Source organism: Micromesistius poutassou, assembly GCF_964030765.1.
Source record: "Micromesistius poutassou genome assembly, chromosome: 6".
Lineage (NCBI taxonomy): Eukaryota > Metazoa > Chordata > Actinopteri > Gadiformes > Gadidae > Micromesistius > Micromesistius poutassou.
Window position 1 is genome coordinate 4688107 of NC_140276.1, and position 19317 is coordinate 4707423.

The 19317-nt window shown below is 48.6% G+C and overlaps 1 protein-coding gene across 2 annotated transcripts in view; it reads right to left on the minus strand.

The window, feature by feature from the left end:
• LOC311345522 (glutamate receptor 3) overlaps positions 1-18484 on the minus strand; it is a gene marked incomplete at both ends in the record, with an annotated part of 83177 nt that extends 64693 nt beyond the window's left edge. For both annotated transcript variants that reach the window (XM_084469942.1, XM_084469941.1), the window contains 2 exons: positions 17689-17847; positions 18406-18484. In XM_084469942.1, the coding sequence (XP_084326068.1) occupies positions 17689-17847; positions 18406-18484 (238 nt within the window). The remainder of the gene's footprint in view (positions 1-17688; positions 17848-18405) is intronic.
• Positions 18485-19317: the final 833 nt, after the last annotated feature.

A 19317-nucleotide genomic window follows, 5' to 3' on the forward strand; every position in this document is an offset into this window, starting at 1 on the left:
CCCTGTCCCGCTGTCAGCTGGGGGAGGAGGAGGGGGAGGGGGGTGGGGAGGCGTCAAGGCTTTTAGGTACCCCCCTGGGGGAAGGAGGGGGAGGGGACTGCACCGGCTCTCGTCATTGGTGGGAGATGGGATGCACTTCAAGACGTCAACTTGAAATGCCAGACCGGGATTTTTTTTTTTTTTTTTGACTTGGGAAAGATGCCGTCGGCAACCACCGCGCGTCGGCCCATGAGCCTTCTGCTTCTGCTACTTTAGCATCTCATTCCTACCTCGCTGTCCTTTAGTTAACACGTAATGTCTTGGAGTGATTTTAAATGTCAGCAAGCATGACGTGAATAATCATAAAAAAATAAATAATGAGTGGTGCGGATGTACCGCATAAGTCGAATGACCTTTTCTATTGATAAGGAAAACACATGTGAAATTAGATGTGTGAGAAGGGTTTTTAAATACCTTTTTATACACCAACCTCTCCTCACAACAACCTCTCCTCACAACACAACTCATCACCAAAGATAGGCCATCTCTAGGACCCGCCCCGCCCCCCTCCCGCTCGACCAATCACAACCAAGCCACATATACACTCAGTCAAAGTGGTGGTGTATGCTCCAGGCTACTGGCCCGTCTATTCACATGTGTAGGCTTAGTAGACAAGCCTAGCCCCATATGTACATAAATGTGTGCTATATATATCCCTGTATATGATTTTGACACGTACAGTGAATATATTTAGAGCAAAAATATCCATCTAACAATCTGTCTATCAATGCATCTTTCTCTCTATATATATACACCTACAAATGTGTATTTACGAGCATTGCTGTGTGTGTGGGTGCGTGCGTGTGTGCATGTGTGTGTGTGTGTGTGTGTGTGTGTGTGTGCGTGTGGTGCACATGCTTGAGTGCTTGCCTCTTCCTGTGCCCTTCTTTACGAGCATGTGTCAGGAATCAGTGTGTTTGTCTGCTGGGCTATGATAAACGACCGCAGAGAGCTAAGGAGGCTAGCACCAGAGCCCTTCCCCACCCCAGCCTGCTTCATCTCAAACCTCCCCCACTTCTTCCACATGAGGAGGCCCCGTCCCCGGCCCGCTCCCCTGGCTCCAGGAAGCTCCAAGAGGCCAAGTCCCCAAAGGATTCATTGATCCCCTATGACCTATGATGTCTCTGTTCCAAAACAAGCAGACCTTCTTCTTCTGGTTTTATTCACATCGATTCATTATCAAATGTATTTTACATTCAAATGTATTGTACTCATAGTTGTATGCTAATAATTACTCAGTTGTTGATACATGAACAATGTTGCATTGCATGAGTCGATAATATGACAGTGTTTAATTAACCCTTGAGGATGCTAATGCTACGTGTTACATTTATACTATTTATATAATTACTATGTCTTTATCCACTATTTTACAATGTTGATGGGGCATAATATAATACGTGCATGATAATTCTCACAATGAAGCGTGCAAAATAATTACTAATGGTTTTGATTCCTCTAGGAACCCTGGCAGGGGATTTTTTATCAGGGCAGAACAAAAATGTCTGAAATCCGGGGTAACTGACGCCCATACGAATGTGGGCTTTATCAAACATACTCGGTCAGTGAACTCACACAAAGAAATCATAAGAGAAAAGGCTATTGTCGATTCCAACGAGTATTCATAGGATCAGGAGCTGTCGTCGCTGTACTAAGTAGCGGATCTATTTCAAGGTTAGAAACCCCTTTTACTGCAATTGAGGTCGAGCAAAAAAAATAGAAAAATAAAGTCACCTCTCCTACGCTACATGTGGCTCGATGAGTTAGCTCTGATTGGTCAGGAGACGCTCGCCCTTGGCTTGAGCGGAAGGTGGAACCTCACCGGCAATACCCCGACATATTGCCAAATTGAGGCTGAGGCGGGCGCAGCAATTGTTGTTGCAAACGGATGAAGCGGCCACAGATACACAGCAGATGAGGAGCTGATGAGTGAGCCAGATTTAAGGGGGGGGGGGGGGCGGGAGAGTGCAAAGGTTGTCGGATGAAGCTCGCATCTGCCACTTCCCTGACTGTTAGTGGGCAATTATTCCTGTGTCCTCTGTGTTTATCTTTAATTTTTTTTCTCCTTTTTCCCGACACAACTTTTCCCCCCCACTCTCCGTGTCCTTCGGGCGGCACGACACTCGTTAAGGACATCCCCCTATTCTTCTTCTGCTTCTTCTGAGAGCCGGTGACCGGCGAGGCGTCCCTCTCGGGATTCAACGACCCTCGAGTTCTCCGCGGTCTTGAGTGATATCTTCACCTTCGCCGGCAACAACTGTCACTAGTCTGCACACAAAAGGGAAATTCATTTGAATTCACCGCGAATCCCAAAGAGACCAATATGTCTCAGAACCCATTTCTGTGTTAATTTTATAGACCACCGTATAATGGCTGTAACCTCCCCACCCCCCCGCCGTGATCAAATCGGAAGACCGATGATGCTGCCGAGGGGAACAAGGAACGAGGCGAAGAAAAGACGACAGTTCTTCAAACGTTCCAAGACACTGGCTCTTTAAGATTAATAAAAGAAAAAGGCACGACTGATAACGGCGCTTTGATGGGCTGACGCAAGATCGGACAGTTTGTTTAATCAATTTGACGAAATTCAATTGGAAGGGATTTTAATTGATACATGAGACGGTGAACGAGCTCAACCCTAATCTCGCCATGCGTGACCGCGCTCAACGCCGTGACTTCCCCTCAAAAGGCACACTGGGATGGCCGGCAAGCAATTAAACGCTATCTACCGCTACAAAGATACTGCTGAGAAACCCTCCCCCAACCTACCCCCCCCCCCCCCTCCCGCCATGCACATCCTTTACCTTAAGAGCGCTGTTCAGAGACCCCCGGCCCCCATTACATTGAGCAAACAACAATTCTTTCATTGACTCAATTGTGCACTCTGGCATTTGCTGCAATGCAGCATAGCAAGACGATGGGCGAAGCTCTGGACTGGGATGGACTGAAATGTTGATGATGAATAGGTTCACCTGAAACGTACGCTACACTCGGGCAATAGCTGCAGGGTGAGGACGGTGACATTGACGCGGACGGCCCCCCCCCCCCCGCGGATAAGGGGCCGCATTTATTTTTTAGCAAAAGGATTCAAAAGAGGGGGGTATGAATCATGTAAGGGCTTAGGATATGTGGTAATTGGATTTTCCTTGAAAGCTGGTGACAAAGTACCTCACATACCACTAATCCTCCCCAATCAGCACCGCAGGCCTTGAGCACGCCGCTTTACAGATGAATATACCGGGGGGGGCTCGGGGGGGGGGGGGGGGTGAAGGAATAACGGATGAAACAGGAAGGAAGGACACAAGCACAGATCAGGAGGAGGTGGGGGGAGTGTGTGTGTGTGTGTGTGGGGGGGGGGGGTAATGTGGGGGACAAGGACAGCTGGTGAAGGAGGAGGCAGAGTTTGAGGAGGCAGGGTGTCAGGTGAAAGAGAGGAGGGGAGGGGGGAGGGGGGGGGGGGTCCTCAACAACCCCGCAAACGGTTCTGACCGCTGCTGTCCGGATCACACTGTGTCGGGTTACGTCGTGGCTCCTCCTGGCTCCAAGAACAAGCGGCTCGCCCAGAGCGGCTCAGCTTGGCTGGGGTTGGGAGAGGGGCACACCGCCACGGGAGGGCTCCCACGTGGGGAAGGGGGGTGGGGGGGGGGGGCACGCCCCCATAACAACACAGGCACAAGGACGCACCGTCTCGACGCAGAAAGGGCGAGAGACGGAACAGTGGCAGAAGGAGATGGAGCTGAATTATTTAACTTTACTACGAGGAGAGAAAGCCTGCGTTTACTCGCTGGCGCAGATGACAGGGGGCCGTGCGTGCGTGTGTGTGTGTGCGCCAGTGGATTTCAGGTGGAGTGGAGAATCTAGAACACGACACCCAGCTGAATAGTTTTGAATCCAATTCAACTCTGCGGGAGGGGAGGGGGGAGGGGGGGGGGGGGGAGACTTATCTTGCTTCCCCTCTCGATTAGATGACAGGAAAAATGGATGATGGCTCCCATTTACATATTCATTTTCATCTCTGTCATACAGCTGTAACCCTTTTCTTTTCGGCGCAGTCCTGTAGAGGCAAAACGTCCCCCGCTCAGACAAAACACAGCACTCGTTTCTCTGCGAGAGGTCTCCCAGTTTTGCTATTGCAATCTCTGTGACAGAAGACGAAGCAGTCTCAGGACTTTGGTATCCCAGTCTCCGCAAACACACACTGTCTGAGGGTAATGCTTCCCGACTGGTGCTTTTGGCCCCTCAGGGGGGGTTCAGATCCTGGCGGTCCATTCATGCCCTGATGCACAAGCGAAGCCTGCAGTTTCCTGCATATGGCCTGCCAAGAAGGCATTACTGCCTGCCAGCCACTCCAAAGTCCATATCCTGCCCGTGTAAAAGATGAAAAAAAAATGAGCCTTTTTGCTCCTGATCTGACTCATCAAATGACACATCCTAATTAAATATCCCACGTTAAGGGACGCATAGCCGAGCCAAACCCCCATATGGGGAAATGCATTTTTGATGTTGGAACAAAGAGTTACATTTTTAAACATCACCTTTTCCATGACCCGGGTTTTTATTGAAAACATTTCTAACACAGAATGACAGAACAGGGCAACGAGGACAGGAAAAAATGTGGGTTGTTGAACCTTGAAGGCATCACTTGAAAACAATCCTTTCCTTCCCATGTAACCATCCAACCTGGCTAAGAATGAATGTGTCACTTTCATCTTATTGGTGTCTTGCTAAAATGGTGCGCTGACCATGACCAGAGAGAGAGAGAGATATAGAGCAAGAGAGAGAGAGCGAGAGAGAGAGAGCAAGAGAGAGAGAGCGAGAGAGAGAGAGCGAGAGAGAGAGAGCGAGAGAGAGCGAGAGAGAGAGAGAGAGAGAGAGAGACTTTGTTAGTTCAGTAGTTTTCCCAAATAAACTTGGGTGGGTGTTCTTTCCTCTATTTCTGTATCAAATCGCATATTCTTAAAGGATATCCAAGTTAAAGGAGAATTTCACCCTAGGAGACATCAATCTGTATTGAAAGTGGGTCATATATTTAGTCGAATAGTAACATAAATTTCTAATTTGGTGCCTTCTTGACCGAGAAAAGGCAGACAGTGACTGTTTGGCACTTGTGGAATGAAGACAACAACTCCCACAATGCCAATCAGCGTTCACTCCCTGAGGGACGTAACATAACAGCCAATCAGCGTTCAGTCCAGAGTGAATGCAGCAGGAGGAGAAGGTGATTGTTGCCGTTTGAGGTCTCCCGGAGCTCTCTATCTAAATAATATAATCATATATAATATATAGGTAGGTAGATAGCTATCTATAGGATAGATAGGTATCTATATAATATAATATCATATATAATATCACGGCCAAAAGCTGTGTGTGCCTTCGGATGATATTATGAATTAAAGACTGCGTTGGGTTCTCGGACATCTCCTGCGTGTCCTGCGTGACCCGCACAATTTGGATGAAACGGGTGAAAAATGATATACTGTGTCGGATACGGGTGCGGGTCGGGTCAGACGCCTGAGCAGCGCGGGTCGGTCGCGGGTTTTGCGATGGCGAGCGAGACTTCTCCGGATCTGGATATGTTATTCAGGAGAGGAGGAGTCAACTAAAGCCGTAGACAGTGGATGATGTGCTTTCTTTGAACAGCAATCTAAAGCACCACGCCAAATCACCAGGTAGTGTAATCCATCTAGTGTGTCTAATTTGCGGGCGTCTATATCAATTTATAGCGAGTCTGGTCGGGTGCGGAATGTTATTCGCGGGTGCGGGTGTGCAAAATAAGACCCTTGTATTGATTCGCGGCCATGGTGGAGAAGAAATTGGGGAAAGCAACTTTGGATAGATATTATTTATTATATTATAAATATATAATTTTTATAATATAAAAAATAAAATATACCCCCCCCACACTTCCTGCTTTAAATTCCGCAAAAATCGTCATTTTGCGTCATTTAAAGCAGGAAGTGTTAAGAGGTAGATACAGAGCTCTCCCGTCTCAGGGGAAAATGAAGGAATGATGCAGGACCATTCAAATATATGACTTTCTAACGATTTCAAAGCTTCCAACGATACAAAGCTTAATGCAAATGGGTGAAGTGCCCCTTTAAACCCCCAAGAGACCAATTGAGGCATCTCAATGTCATGTTATGGGGTGTACCTTGCGTTACTAAGCAACTAAAATCCACTTCCACATTTCACGTTAGCAAAAAATTGGAAACGCATTGATTTCCTACTTCAAACACACAAACAATCAGCTTCTCCTCCATTTTGGACAGACATCGCCACACAGTCACTGATTGGCTGATAGGAGAAGTGTTTGACGACCATTTTATTTCCAAGGTGGGCGTCGGCTATCGTCGGCGGGAATTCAGCCCGGCGACAACAAACACTTTTCCCCGCTTTGAGTCATTCCCACTCCTCCAAAAGTTACTGTATGTGACAGCTATGCCCACAAGTAAAAGTTGAGCTCCGATTCCCACAAGAGACTGTGGGAAGACATTGGCTTCTTCAAAGGGCCACGTCGCCGGTGGCGTGGGTGTTTGGATAACAACCTTGATGGGGAGGAGGTTGTGAGATGGGAGGAGAGGGGCCTGTGTAGCGGGGGCCCCTCAGCTACACTGACTGCACCGTCGCCAGACCCCAACGCCCCCGACACCCAGAAAATAAATAAGTGCCTGTGTGTGTATGTGTGTGTGTGTGTGTGTGTGTGTGTGTGTGTGTGTGTGTGACTGAGACGCTCCTGATTTATTTGTGTGCCACACACACACACACACACACACACACACATACATATAGCTAAAGCTGAAATAGTGTCACGAATGCGCAAGTGAAAGTTAAGGCTCCACCTTTCACATAAGTGTGCGTCGCTTTGCGCGCTGTCATTATGCGTGAGCATCACATCGCCTTCAGTCGCCGTTTCCTGTTCATTGGCCCCGTTCCTGTTCATTTGGGCATTACACTCCTCTCTGTCTTATTAGGTACAGAGTCTGACGCGCGTTAGGGTAACCGTGTGTGATGGACAACGCCGGCTGTGGCGAGAGATCCAGGGGTCCAGCACAGCGCATCAGATCACTAAAGAGATGAAAAGGGGGTCGCAGTGGAAGTGAGCAATAACACACCCACCCACTCTTACACACACACACACACTGAGACAAACACACACACACCGAGACACACACACACACACACACGCTGGGCGGAGGCACATGACATTCTGAACCATCATCTCCCCCTTGGCGCCTGTGTCTCTCCCCCCCTGCCGCCCCCACCCTCAACTCTCGCCAAACGTCGCCGAGCCAATGAACTCACCCGTGCCTCTCCTCTCCTTTTCATCATATTATAGCACTGTCAGGGCTGCACAGAGGAGCCGGCATCTAAGAGAAGCTTCTCATTGAGCCGCATGGAATGGAGTCACTCCAATCAGCCTTTTGATTCTGCAGCTGCGATGGTTTCGCTCTTTCACGGGGTCCAGATGAGGCCGACTTCCTGACGCGCGCCATGCCACCGAGAAATGAGGCTAGGAAGTGGGGGAGGAATAAATATCCCCCCAAAAAAATACGACTAAAATATAGCAAAACAAAAGAGAGGAGGCAGGGGGGGGGGATTAAATCAAGAGACAATAATCAAACCCGGGGGATGGCCAATGGGACGGCGATAGAACGCTTCAATATTTCATCGCACATTGCGAGTCACGCATGGACACGCAAACGTGGACAGTGGCCGGGGAGCAACCGCCCACAGGTTTAATGTAGCCATGTGTGAAATGGCAGGAGCCACACTACAGCACTCTTCAAATTAACCATTGGAGGGAGAAACAGGGCAGACTCATGGCTGAGAGAGCGCACATCATGTTCACTTAATTCTCCCTGTGGGGGGGGGGGGGGGATAGTGGCGGGGGGGGGAAGGGGGGCGGAGGGGGGTAGGCCGCCATTGTGGGTGGGTAAATAAACCTTGATTAAAACCGCACGATGAATTGGTTGTTCCTCACGTTTCCCTGCGTAGGCTCCACAGCAGCAGCAGCAGCGGTGGTGGCAAGGTGGCAAGGTAGAGGTTGTGGGTACGACTCCGCAGCCCCTGCATGCCGGCCACCCTCCGAGCGACAGAGCACCCACTGAGTCAGGATCAGCCTGGGAGCTCCAGAGTCGCCTACAGCTGTATGATCCCATCCTTTTTATTCATGGTACCAACCCTACCAACCCTCCCTGTATATTCATTCCCTGTTTACTCTGTATAGCGTTCATTGCAGATTTGATTAGGCTGCATTGTACGTGAATCAGTGAGTAATCAAAAATGCATTGGACTCGGTGATGATGACACTTCCATTTGTTTTGCAGGTCTGTCGGAATACATTAGTATTTCCAAAATTATCAGTGGGGAAAGGGTTTATTTCCAATGCCAATGAGGTGCAAGGAAGCCCTCCTCTGGCAACTGTTGTGGGGAGCGAGATTGATTGTCCTATCAGCGGTAATCAAGCCATGCATCCACCTAGCTCTCTGCAACACGCACGCCCCTCATTAGACCCTCGTTTCCATAAGAGGTGTTTAATATTTACCAAGAGGTCTCTGCGCGGCATCTCAAACCTGCGATGTGAATGTGCACCTCTGATCACTGCAAGGAAAATGCTAATCTTCCGCCGAGTCCTGCCTCCGCCCTCTCTTCTTTTCTCCCCCTCTCTCTGCTTCAGCCTTTATGCTAGAGTGACCATACACTACTTTCACAAGGTTATGATGCCTCAGCAGCCCAGCCACTGTGAACTGTCACTATCAATCAGGCATGACGGAGACAGTGTCTCCGCGCAGACACGTCCCACAGCAAAGACACGCAGCTCTGCGAGACGCACAAAAATAGAAATACCTCCAGCAGGTCACAGAAAATGCGACAATCGATCTGGCTATGGAGCAGGGCGAAAAGACCGGGAAGATAATGTAAATAAGCCGTGGCCCTGCACTGCACTCCTGGGTCCGGTGTTTTGCCATTTCATGCAGAACATTGTTGACAGACCCCCCGTTGACGTCGTAGTGTATCTGTCCACAGAGTCCCCCTTCCGTGCCGCATTCATTTTGTACTCCTCATAAACGCAACACAGAGAGAGCACACCAGAACAAAAGATAGCAGATATGGCTGTCCTGGTTGAACGGGAGAGGTTATGGCCCAGCAGGGTATCCATTATTTCCCGCACCCCCTCTCCCCCCAAAAACACCCCCTCTCCCCCCAAAAACAGTTTCGCTGCAAATAATTCAAACCCAAACAATGTTATTCTTTCATAAGCTCTCTGACCTTGAGGAACACACCAAATGCAGGAAACTGCAGGCCTGTTGGTTCAAATCAGGAATTTTCTCTCTCTCTCTCTGTCTCTCTCTCTTCCGCTCTCTCTCTCTGTCTCTCTCTCTTCTGCTCCTCCTCCTCCCCCTCCTCTCCCTCCCTCTCTCTCCCTCCATCCCTCTCTGTCTCTGTCTCTCTCTCCACCCCTCTCTATGTCTCTCTCTCTCTCCCTCCATCTCTCTCTATGTCTCTCTCTCTCTCTCTCTCCATCCCTCTCTATGTCTCTCTCTCTCTCTCTCTCCATCCCTCTCTCTCTCTCTCTCTCTCTCTCTCTCTCTCTCTCTCTCTCTCTCTCTCTCTCTCTCTCCATCTCTCTCTATGTCTCTCTCTCTCTCTCTCTCTCTCTCTCTCTCCCTCCATCTCTCTCTATGTCTCTCTCTCTCTCTCCATCCCTCTCTCTCTCTCTCTCTCTCTCTCTCTCTCTCTCTCTCTCTCATCTCTCTCTCTCTCTCTCCATCTCTCTCTATGTCTCTCTCTCTCTCTCTCTCTCTCTCTCCCTCCATCTCTCTCTATGTCTCTCTCTCTCTCTCCATCCCTCTCTCTCTCTCTCTCTCTCTCTCTCTCTCTCTCTCTCTCTCTCTCTCTCTCTCTCTCTCGTCCCGAGCCAGCAGCTCCTCCAGGTTGTCTGGATCTGGATGTGCTGCTGAAGCGGCCTGAGAGGAGGATACTGATTGGCTGATTACCGGTATAGTCGGTAGGGGGGGGGAAACAAGTATGGGGAAACAAGGCTGTGATATGCCTGTGCCAAAAAAAAGTAAAGTCAAAGTCATACACACACACACACACACACACACACACACACACACAAAAGGTCAATGCGCTGACTTCCTTTCATGCCCAACCTCTCTGTATGTGGCTTGGGCAAGTGTTCCCTCTGTGCTGGTGCCTTTCCTCTTCATCCACCTTATTGCTTCCCATGTCTACACTTGCCAGAGATGAGGTTGTGCCCATTGGGGAAATGAAAAAAAAACGACGTAACGAAGCGGTTCTCAAAAGCACCGACCTGTCCCTGATAAACCCTTTAGATACTCTGTTTTCTCCAGAACAACCATTCACTCTCATATGTCCACACAGGCTGTCCTGTTCCTGCTTTATCGCCTCATATTGCGCCGCGGAGGAGATAGCGTCGTGTCGTGTTCATATGACACAGGACGCCATGAGGAAGGCTACCCTGCTCATATATTTTATATCTATGTTTATCACCGCTGTTTGTTTCTTTATGTCCAGCTGGCTCCTCTCTTCCTCGTCATAACGCTGACTGATAGCATCCTCAATAAGCACACAGACAGCCAGAATCGTGGACGGATGTACGCGATGGATGAGCCTCCCGCGGTATGATTTGACCACTAAAGAGATGGGTTGAGCATACGTGCGTTTTTCCCCGTGCTCCATCTATCTGCAACAACAATGGCTTTTTGAGTGAATGCATGCCATTGCTTTCATAGCTTAGCGATAAAAGCTACGGTTCACTGCAGAGGCTCAAATAGACACAATTGCACCAAGCCTTTGTTTTTGTCTTGCCGCTGGTTCCTCAATGTGCATTTGGCATATTCTGAAGCCGTTCCCAATGTTTTGTACTAGCGAGGTGGAGATATGAGGTTGGGTCAAAGTTGCACTAGATTGTCCTCATGTTTTCAGATCATGACCTCCCGACCATCTATTATCTTTATTTTCGAATCAGAGGCTTTCTTCTGCCTTCTGTCAATAACAGATGGGGACAAAAAGAGAAAAGAAAAGAAATTATGACATCCAAAGCCTTGGACATCAGTGAAGCATTTTCTCCAAACCGTGACATTAATTAATTCTAATTCATAAGCAAATTGCCAACGCCCAGGTTCCTTCACAAGAGCTAGTAAGTAACCACGGCGGACAAATTCTGAGTGCTTAATTGAGCTGCGACGGCAAAGGAGACGTAAAGCTGTTGTTTTATCAAAGGGTATCTGTGAGTAACCAAGACTCCAAGACAAACAACACTGCGACAGCGACACTACTCCCTCCGAACGGGTTTAAGAGGATCTTTTGATATTCCGATTAAATATTTATTGTGTTGAATTTGCCTGGAAGAGTTTCTCATGTTTCCTTCACTGAATTTCATTACCGCCGTAACGGCGTTGCAGCCATGAATGAAAGAACTGAAGTTGGAGGGGGGATTCATGACATGGAAACTGGGTCAGAAACAGCACCCCGTTTGGCCGGCAGCATTTATCTTAGCTTGAAATATTTGTATGCAAGAATCCAAAAATAGCCCTTGATAAACTTGAAATTATACAAAATGTCGATGCCTGAAGTCCTCACAGCCGTCAAAAATGTCAAGGGGCATTTCCATTCAACACGTATAAACATATCCCTTCTATTCCATTGTTGCACGGCAAAAAAGAACAACCCACCTAAAAGGAAAAACTGACACAAGATCGTAATCAAACCTGCAGCACATGTTCCCCATATTCAATACATTCTGCCTTCCTCCTGCCTTTGTATCTTATCTTATCTCCGGTGTCAATCACCTCCTTGTGGTTAGAAGCTCTCCTGGTCCCTGGTCCCCTCCCCCCCCATCCAGAGCTAGGGGGGAGGGGACCAGGGGGTGGGGGGGGGTTTCGGGGAAGGGGCCTGAGGCCTTCCTGAGCCGCATCCAAGTGTCCTTTTTTTTCCTCCCCTCACTTTTGCTCCTCTCAACTCAAGCTCTCGCTCTCTCTCTCTATCTCTCTCTCTCTCTGTCTCTCTCTCTCTCTCTCTCTGTCTCTCTCTCCCTCTCTCGGCCTCTCTCTCCCTCTCTCGGCCTCTCTCTCCCTGGTCCTCCGAGGCGGCCCCTGCCTGTCATCCTGCACTGCAGACCGTTTCATCCCTGCACGGTGGCTCGTGTTTCTCGCCCAGATTGTGATTGCACGGTTGCGCGGCGCTTCTCCATGGGTCTCCTCAGTCGATACCCGTCGCCTTCTGTTGACGTCCACGCTTCTTCTCCACACCCTTAGAAGTGGATTCCTGTTACACACCTCTGGCCCACAAGAAGAGAGCACAGTGGATCCCCCCCCCCCCCCCCCCCCCCCCCATTCCAATGAGAGTATATAACCTCTTAGCGGAGGGAGGCGACAAATGGATTGGAAATCATTCAAGAGTATTATGGCTTTCCAATTATTTGAATATTTTTTGGTCAAATGCCGTATCCAGGGCTTAAGCACTGGCCAACCTATTTGGAGGCATCGTACGCCGGCTGCATGCTTGAGTGCAGCCGTGCTCATATGTGTTGGTCTGGGCGTCTGTGTGTCAGTAAATAGTTCTCCATCTGTGCGTAAAACACAGCTGGGCCATGGCAGTATGTGCCCCTGTACAGCCTTGTGTACGCAGAGAGAGAGAGAGAGAGAGAGAGAGAGAGAGAGAGAGAGAGAGAGAGAGAGAGAGAGAGAGAACACAGAGAGCGTGAGAGAGAGACAGAGAGGACAGAGAGAGTGAGAAAGAGACAGAGAGGACAGGGAGAGAGAGGAGAGAAGGAGCAAATAACCGAAAAAGAGTGAGACAGGGGAGAGCACGTGAGAGACAGAGAGAAAGTGGGAGAGAGACATAGAGACACAGAGAGAGAAGGAGAACAAGAATGAGGGCAAATCTCCCCCTCTCTCTCTCTTTCATTTTCTTCTCTCATGCCTTTAAGGTAGAAGACAAACACAAATCCATACTGGCAAACATTCTTAATAGAGTCCTGGACAACCCCCTTTTGTTCTCACTTGACACAAACAACAACCCCTTTGCATTTCATTTCCCCAGCTCCGTGAATATTCCCTGCCCTGTACTTAGGGTCTCAGCTGGGTGTCAGATGGATGTGCGTCACCTTATGAGCTGTCCCCCTCGTATACGCTCCCCCCCCCCATCCCACCCCCTGTCTGTAAATAACAATTCCAGAAGAAGCATATGATTTATTTATTTGTTATAGCCAATTGAAAAATCCAGCTTTTTGCTCTGTCTTTCACACGGTCCCATTTTTCAATCAGTCACGTCTAGTAACTGATTCTTCCAGTACCCTCATCAGGCGGCTGATGTGTCAAGACTTACGCGAGACACACAGCCCCGGCTTTTCACGATATTTGTATGCCTATTTTGCTGTCCTTCAATGATATAAGTCTTGAGCATGCACTTTTAACATCAACCATGCTATGATTTGCAATTGTATTTCCTTAGCGGTGTGCCAACCTTGTCCGTCACCCACACAGTGACATCCATCTTACGAACGCTCTGTAGTGCCGACTGTATTAGCAAAATTGAAAATGGAATCACGGAAAGTTGTGTCGTGACGCTTTGTTGTATGTGTTGTTGTATATTGTATGTGTTGTAACGAGGCCAACCCCAGATGGCTAGCTAACAGCATTGGGTTTCGATAGCAGGGAAAAAAGGTAGAAGCGACTAACAAAGGGCTTTGTGGGAAGATACACGCCATTAGCCTAATGACAGAATGAAGAATGGGGCTGGGGATGAGGGATTAAAAAGACATGGAAGTATTAAAGAAAAATGTACCTTTAACCGAAATCAAGGTGGCTAATCGCATAAATAGCGGAACTAGAACAGGCAAAGTATAGCTTGCTTTTTGGTCTGTAAAAATACAGATAGAACACAAAAGGAGAGTACAGGATGAAAATCGGTAGAGGAAAGGGAAGGGCACCATCAAGGGTATGAGACCATCAAACACGTTAATGTTTGTCTACTCTGCTTTTCTTCGAAATCACAACCTTGTCTTTGAACTGCTCTGTCCCATGCATGCGCACCTGAATCCCTCCTCCACAGCTATTACGGCCACACGATAGATAATTACACATTTTGCCATTTCTGATGTCACTTCAAAGCAATGACAACAGACTTTCCACCGAAAAGGCACCCACCATGTAGCCCAAGTACAAAGCTGAGCCCCGAGGATTACTGGACCACATTGTCTTGTTGGCAGTTTATAATTCAATTAATAGCGTGAGGCTTTTAAACGGACATGAAAGAAATAATTCTGACAAAATAATAAAAAAAAATGTTCCCTACTTAATGCCCAAGGATTTTTCGTAATTGTCTCTTGTTAGATGTTAAGTGAATTAAGCAAAGTTGAATTTGAATTTTTTATTCTTCTTGATCCACACTTTTCCCATTTAAAATGTGTCCTTCACGGGGGCAGAAGAGATCAGTCACTGTGGGAGAAAGACGCCGTCGGAGATCTGCATCATCCGAGAAGCCGGAGCTAAACGGGAATAAAGGACTGACGTCATCCATCAAGCTCTGCGTGCGGGGTGTCTGAGGTGGCGTCGGCGATAGCATCTTGATCACAGCCCAAAAAAAGTGCACTCGCCCGCAGCAAGTTTCCCCACATAAAGAAATGTGCTTGCATAAGAGTCGGTTTAAAGGTCTAAGGTTTGAGCCGCTCGGAATCAAGGGGCGGGCTGCCGGCAAAAGGTCTGAGTCATCCATGCAGGGTTTTCTGATGACAAAAGATCTCCCTCTGTCCGCTAAACAGTTGTGACAGTGCACGGAGCAAAACAACGTCGGTGACAAACCTCAAACCCTGCGTTTTTGCGGGGCCGTCTCCATCGGCTCGAAGGCAAAGGCCACTCAGGCTTGTTAGTCAGCATAACAAGTGGTATTTAATAACCTTCCACTCCATTCTACCGCACTTCATTTGGAGAGACAACCTGAGGTATTTGTGGAGCGTTGCGAGCTCAGCAGGAGACGGCTGCTGTTTACCAGCTCAGCCGGATTGGAGTAATAAACATGGAGAAAAACGGGAAACATGAAATAAATGAAGATCTTTCAGATCTCTCTTGATCCACGTCATGTTACAACAGGGAACACATCTGGGCTTTGTGGTTACGTGGAGCTATTTTTGTCAATTTGGCTTACTTTCCAAATGTGTTCCATCGTATTTGAAGATGCCATCAGTCTCTCCGCACAAGAGCTATCTGGTGCAATGTGGCATGTACAGTACAGCGGGGAAAGAAATGTCACCAAAGCAGATGACTTCATACGCACATCAAAGGGGACTGAAATGCTCTCCACCACCAACACCATGATGTTCTTTGACAATTCGCCTGCTATTTTTGGATCACAGAAAAAGCAAAACAAAAGAAAATGCATTTCTCATGAACCCCAATAGTGTTCTTCTCAGCATCATTAGAGGGCTGGCATTGTTCCCCCTGCGTTCTCTCCGGGTCCAAGCGCGGCGGCGGCCATGCTGAGACCGCGCTCTCGACGGAGACACTCCGAGTCACGGCAGTGCGGCGGAGACAAAAACCAGGCCAGGGCTCCCATTGGAATCCCGTTCCCGTCGACTAAAGCTGTCTGCCCCCTGAATATAATTAGTTTCTGATATCTAGCCCTTCCACTCCTTCCTCTCTGCTTCCCTTCCTCTTCAACATGCATGAAATTGCAATGGCGCGTTATCTATTATTTATTTACTCATTTGCTCATTGTTTTCGTAGGGACACCTTGGCTTGGGGGTGGAGGGTGGGCGGTGGGCGGTGGGCAGTGGGCGGTGGGCGGTGGGTGGTGGGGGTTGGGTGGGGGTGAGGGCTGCCACTGCTTTCCAACGATATGAAGCTCACTTCATCTCCCTCACTGGCCAGGCCCTCCTCCACTGCAACTCATTTGCCGCCGCCACCACCACCACCACCACCACCACCATCACCACCACCACCACCACCACCGCCGCTGTCGTCGTTGCCGGTCGCCCGCTCGCTTGCTCGCTCAGTCGGGGTGCAGAGTGCGTTTTTTTTTTATTTTTTGTTCTCTGCCCAATGAGAGCACGGTGAGATTCTATGAGCGTTGGTTGCTAATGAGCTGACTCTGCAATGCTGGAGGGATGGGGGGGCTGGAGAAGCTCTGTAACACATGGGGAGGCAGAGGAGAGGGAGACAGAACGAGCGAGAGATAGAGAAAAGAGAGAAAAGAAAGGGAGAGAGACAGGGAGGACAGAGAGAGAGGGAGAGAGACAGAGAGGACAGAGAGAGAGAGAGACAGAGAGGACAGAGAGAGAGGGAGAGAGACAGAGAGGACACAGAGACAGGGAGAGAGGTAGAGTGAGAGAGAGGCTAGAAAGCGCGCGCGCGCGAGAGAGAGAAAGCGGGAGAGAGCGACAGAGCGAGAGAGGGGTGACAGAGAGAGAGAGGAAGAGAGACAGAGAGAGAGATAAAGAGAGGGAGAGACACAAAGAGGACAGAGAGAGGAAGGGAGACAGAGAGAGAGAGGGGGAGCAGGAAGCAGGGCTTGGTGCTGTGGTGCATGGTGAGCGGGAGAGGGGCCGCTGCGGCCATGGGAAAGAAAGAAGAAGAGCCAAAGAGCTCTTCACAGCCAGATCATTCACACACACACACACACACACACACACACACACACACAGGAAGTCTGCATCTGGGATTTGTCGCTAATCACAAAGATCATGTGGCCACCATGTTTGTTTTTTGTCCTGTTATGCATTTGTTCATTCTCACTTTCTGCCCACACAGAGAGAATATACCGCACATATTCCTTTTTTTTTCTTTTTTAAACCACAACTAAAGCGAGTCCCACTTCAAAAAAAGAATAATATAACACTAATAACTAGCATCCATGTGGCTGGGTGTCTGGAGAAAGTCCACGTTATTGATGAAGGGAAGAAGAAAGATCATATTGATTTGCATACTAAATGACAGTGAATGTTGTTGGAGGAGACTGCCACTAACAAGAGGGGTAGGGGGGCTGTAATCAAAGGCTAAAGCTATGAATCATACATTTCACCTGAGTCAATAATGAATAATTAATAATGATAAAAACTCCTTGCAAATAAAAACAACACACTGCCTGTGCCTGTGCCTATACCACAGGACATGAAAACCTCCCACTCATTCAGTTCTTGACACACTGCTTATGTAATTGTTTGTATTTTCTCCTCTCAAGGCCAGCTGTGTCATGGCATTCAGCATGTTGCTAAGGGAACTTGTTTGAAAACCATAAAAGTAATCTCTGCGTTGACTATGCAGGGAGGGACTGCAGGGGCCAGCCCGTGCCATAGCATTCCCCTTTGCACAAAGTTTCACAGTAACACCATGAATCCATCTGTTGTGAATACAAATGCATGATGACGTTTGTTTTCGACTGTGGGACTGTGGGTCTGTCGAAACATATGTATGGAACATATGTAGCCTATATGAGCCATCGGTTGAACTTGGTCCATGCCTTTATAACACTCAGTGGGTCATTTATGGGTACCTCGGCGCACTGATACACGCTATTCCTACGTATGGCATTAATAGGCTACTTAAGTCCCACCTTTGTGCATATAGGAAGCATAGGCCCTTTGCAGCCACATGCAAATAACTAAGACGGCAACAACACACTTACACGCATGGGTGACGGAGAAGCTGTTGGACGACTCGAGGTTGTCTACGTTGTAGTTCAGGTGGAAAGGCTTCTCAGTGCTGTTTTGGTTGGTGTTGTAGAGTTGGACAGCGAACCTGAACGCACTGTGCTCTTGCACGGTAGAGCGCATAAAGAGTCCCCCTGTAAGGAAAGGGAAATGTACAACCAGGATCAGTCATTGCAATTTGCACGATCGTGTGTGTGTGTGTGTGTGTGTGTGTGTGTGTGTGTGTGTGTGTGTGTGTGTGTGTGTGTGTGTGTGTGTGTGTGTGTGTGTGTGTGTGTGTGTGTGTGTGTGTGTGTGTGTGTGTGTGTGTGCAGTGCTGTTGTGGCTCTGTAACGTCTCCACGTTCCGCGTGAAGATAACCTGATCCCACACGGAGCCAAAACCGCGGAAGGCATCTTATACTCCAGGAGATCAGGGTGACCATTTTCTATCCTACACACCAACTTGAACTCCGATGGGTCTCTCCCCCCATAAGTGCTGTTATGGTGTGATGTCGCTACCTTTTCTTCGAGTGTTTTTCAATAACTGCTTTTAGCAAATATGATGGGAGATAAGAGCCTCCGTCTCTACGACGGAATCAAGTTGAGAGAGATCAGCAGCGCTCCGCGGTTCCCTTCGCAAGATTTGGCATCTCAGACGCTCGCATAAAACCACAGAAAAAAACGCTTTTCTTTGTTTTGCTGTCAACTTACCTATGTTGATCTGATTGGGAAATCCAGCGAATGATCTGCCGAAAAGCCACAGTAGGAATAAAACCACGCTTTGTGCCATTTTCGCCGACCGGATCTGTTCAACTCCTTAAAAGCTTGTATCTAAGGACATTCATATGTGTGCGACCCGTGGACGATGGAAATCCCGCGGATGGATGATGGTCTCTCACAGTGCACCAATTAGGTTCATTGAGGTGCAGCCCGGCTGCAGAGCATTTTTTTTTTGCAACTGGGAGAGCGATTGAGCGAGCGAGCAAATGAGAGAAACCGGAGAGAGAGAGAGCGAGAGAGAGAGAGAGGGAGAGAGAGAGAGAGAGAGATAGAGAGCGAGAGAGAGCGAGAGCGAACAAGAGAGAGAGCGAGAGAGAGGGAGAGAGAGAGAGCGAAAGTGAGAATGTGTGTGAGACAGAGCGCGCGATAGGAAGAGTGGGGGAGCAAGAGAGAGACAGAGTGCGAGAGAGAAAGAGAGAGAGAGAGAGAGAGAGAGAGAGAGAGAGAGAGAGAGAGAGAGAGAGAGAGAGAGAGAGAGAGAGAGAGAGAGCAAGCGGGAGAGAGAGCGAGAGAGAGAGCCAACGCTCGCTGGAGGGAAAACGCAGGGACGGACTTTATACCAAAGATGGTGGTGGAGGGAAATTAGCTGAGCTGAACTCGGATCTGCGGCCAGTGTTGATCAAACATGATGACTGACGTCACATGAAAAAAAAAACTCGTTTTGTGGAAGCTAGAGAGAGTAGAACCGCAATACTACGGGCTAAGTGTTGGTGTACGTGTCAATATCAGCTTATTGTCAACGAATCAATAGAGGAGGCACTGCAATCTCAGGCTGTCCATGCTTTTAAACTGCATATCACCGTATCCAGCTGCTGCAGCTGTTGTCCGTCTCAATATGCCACG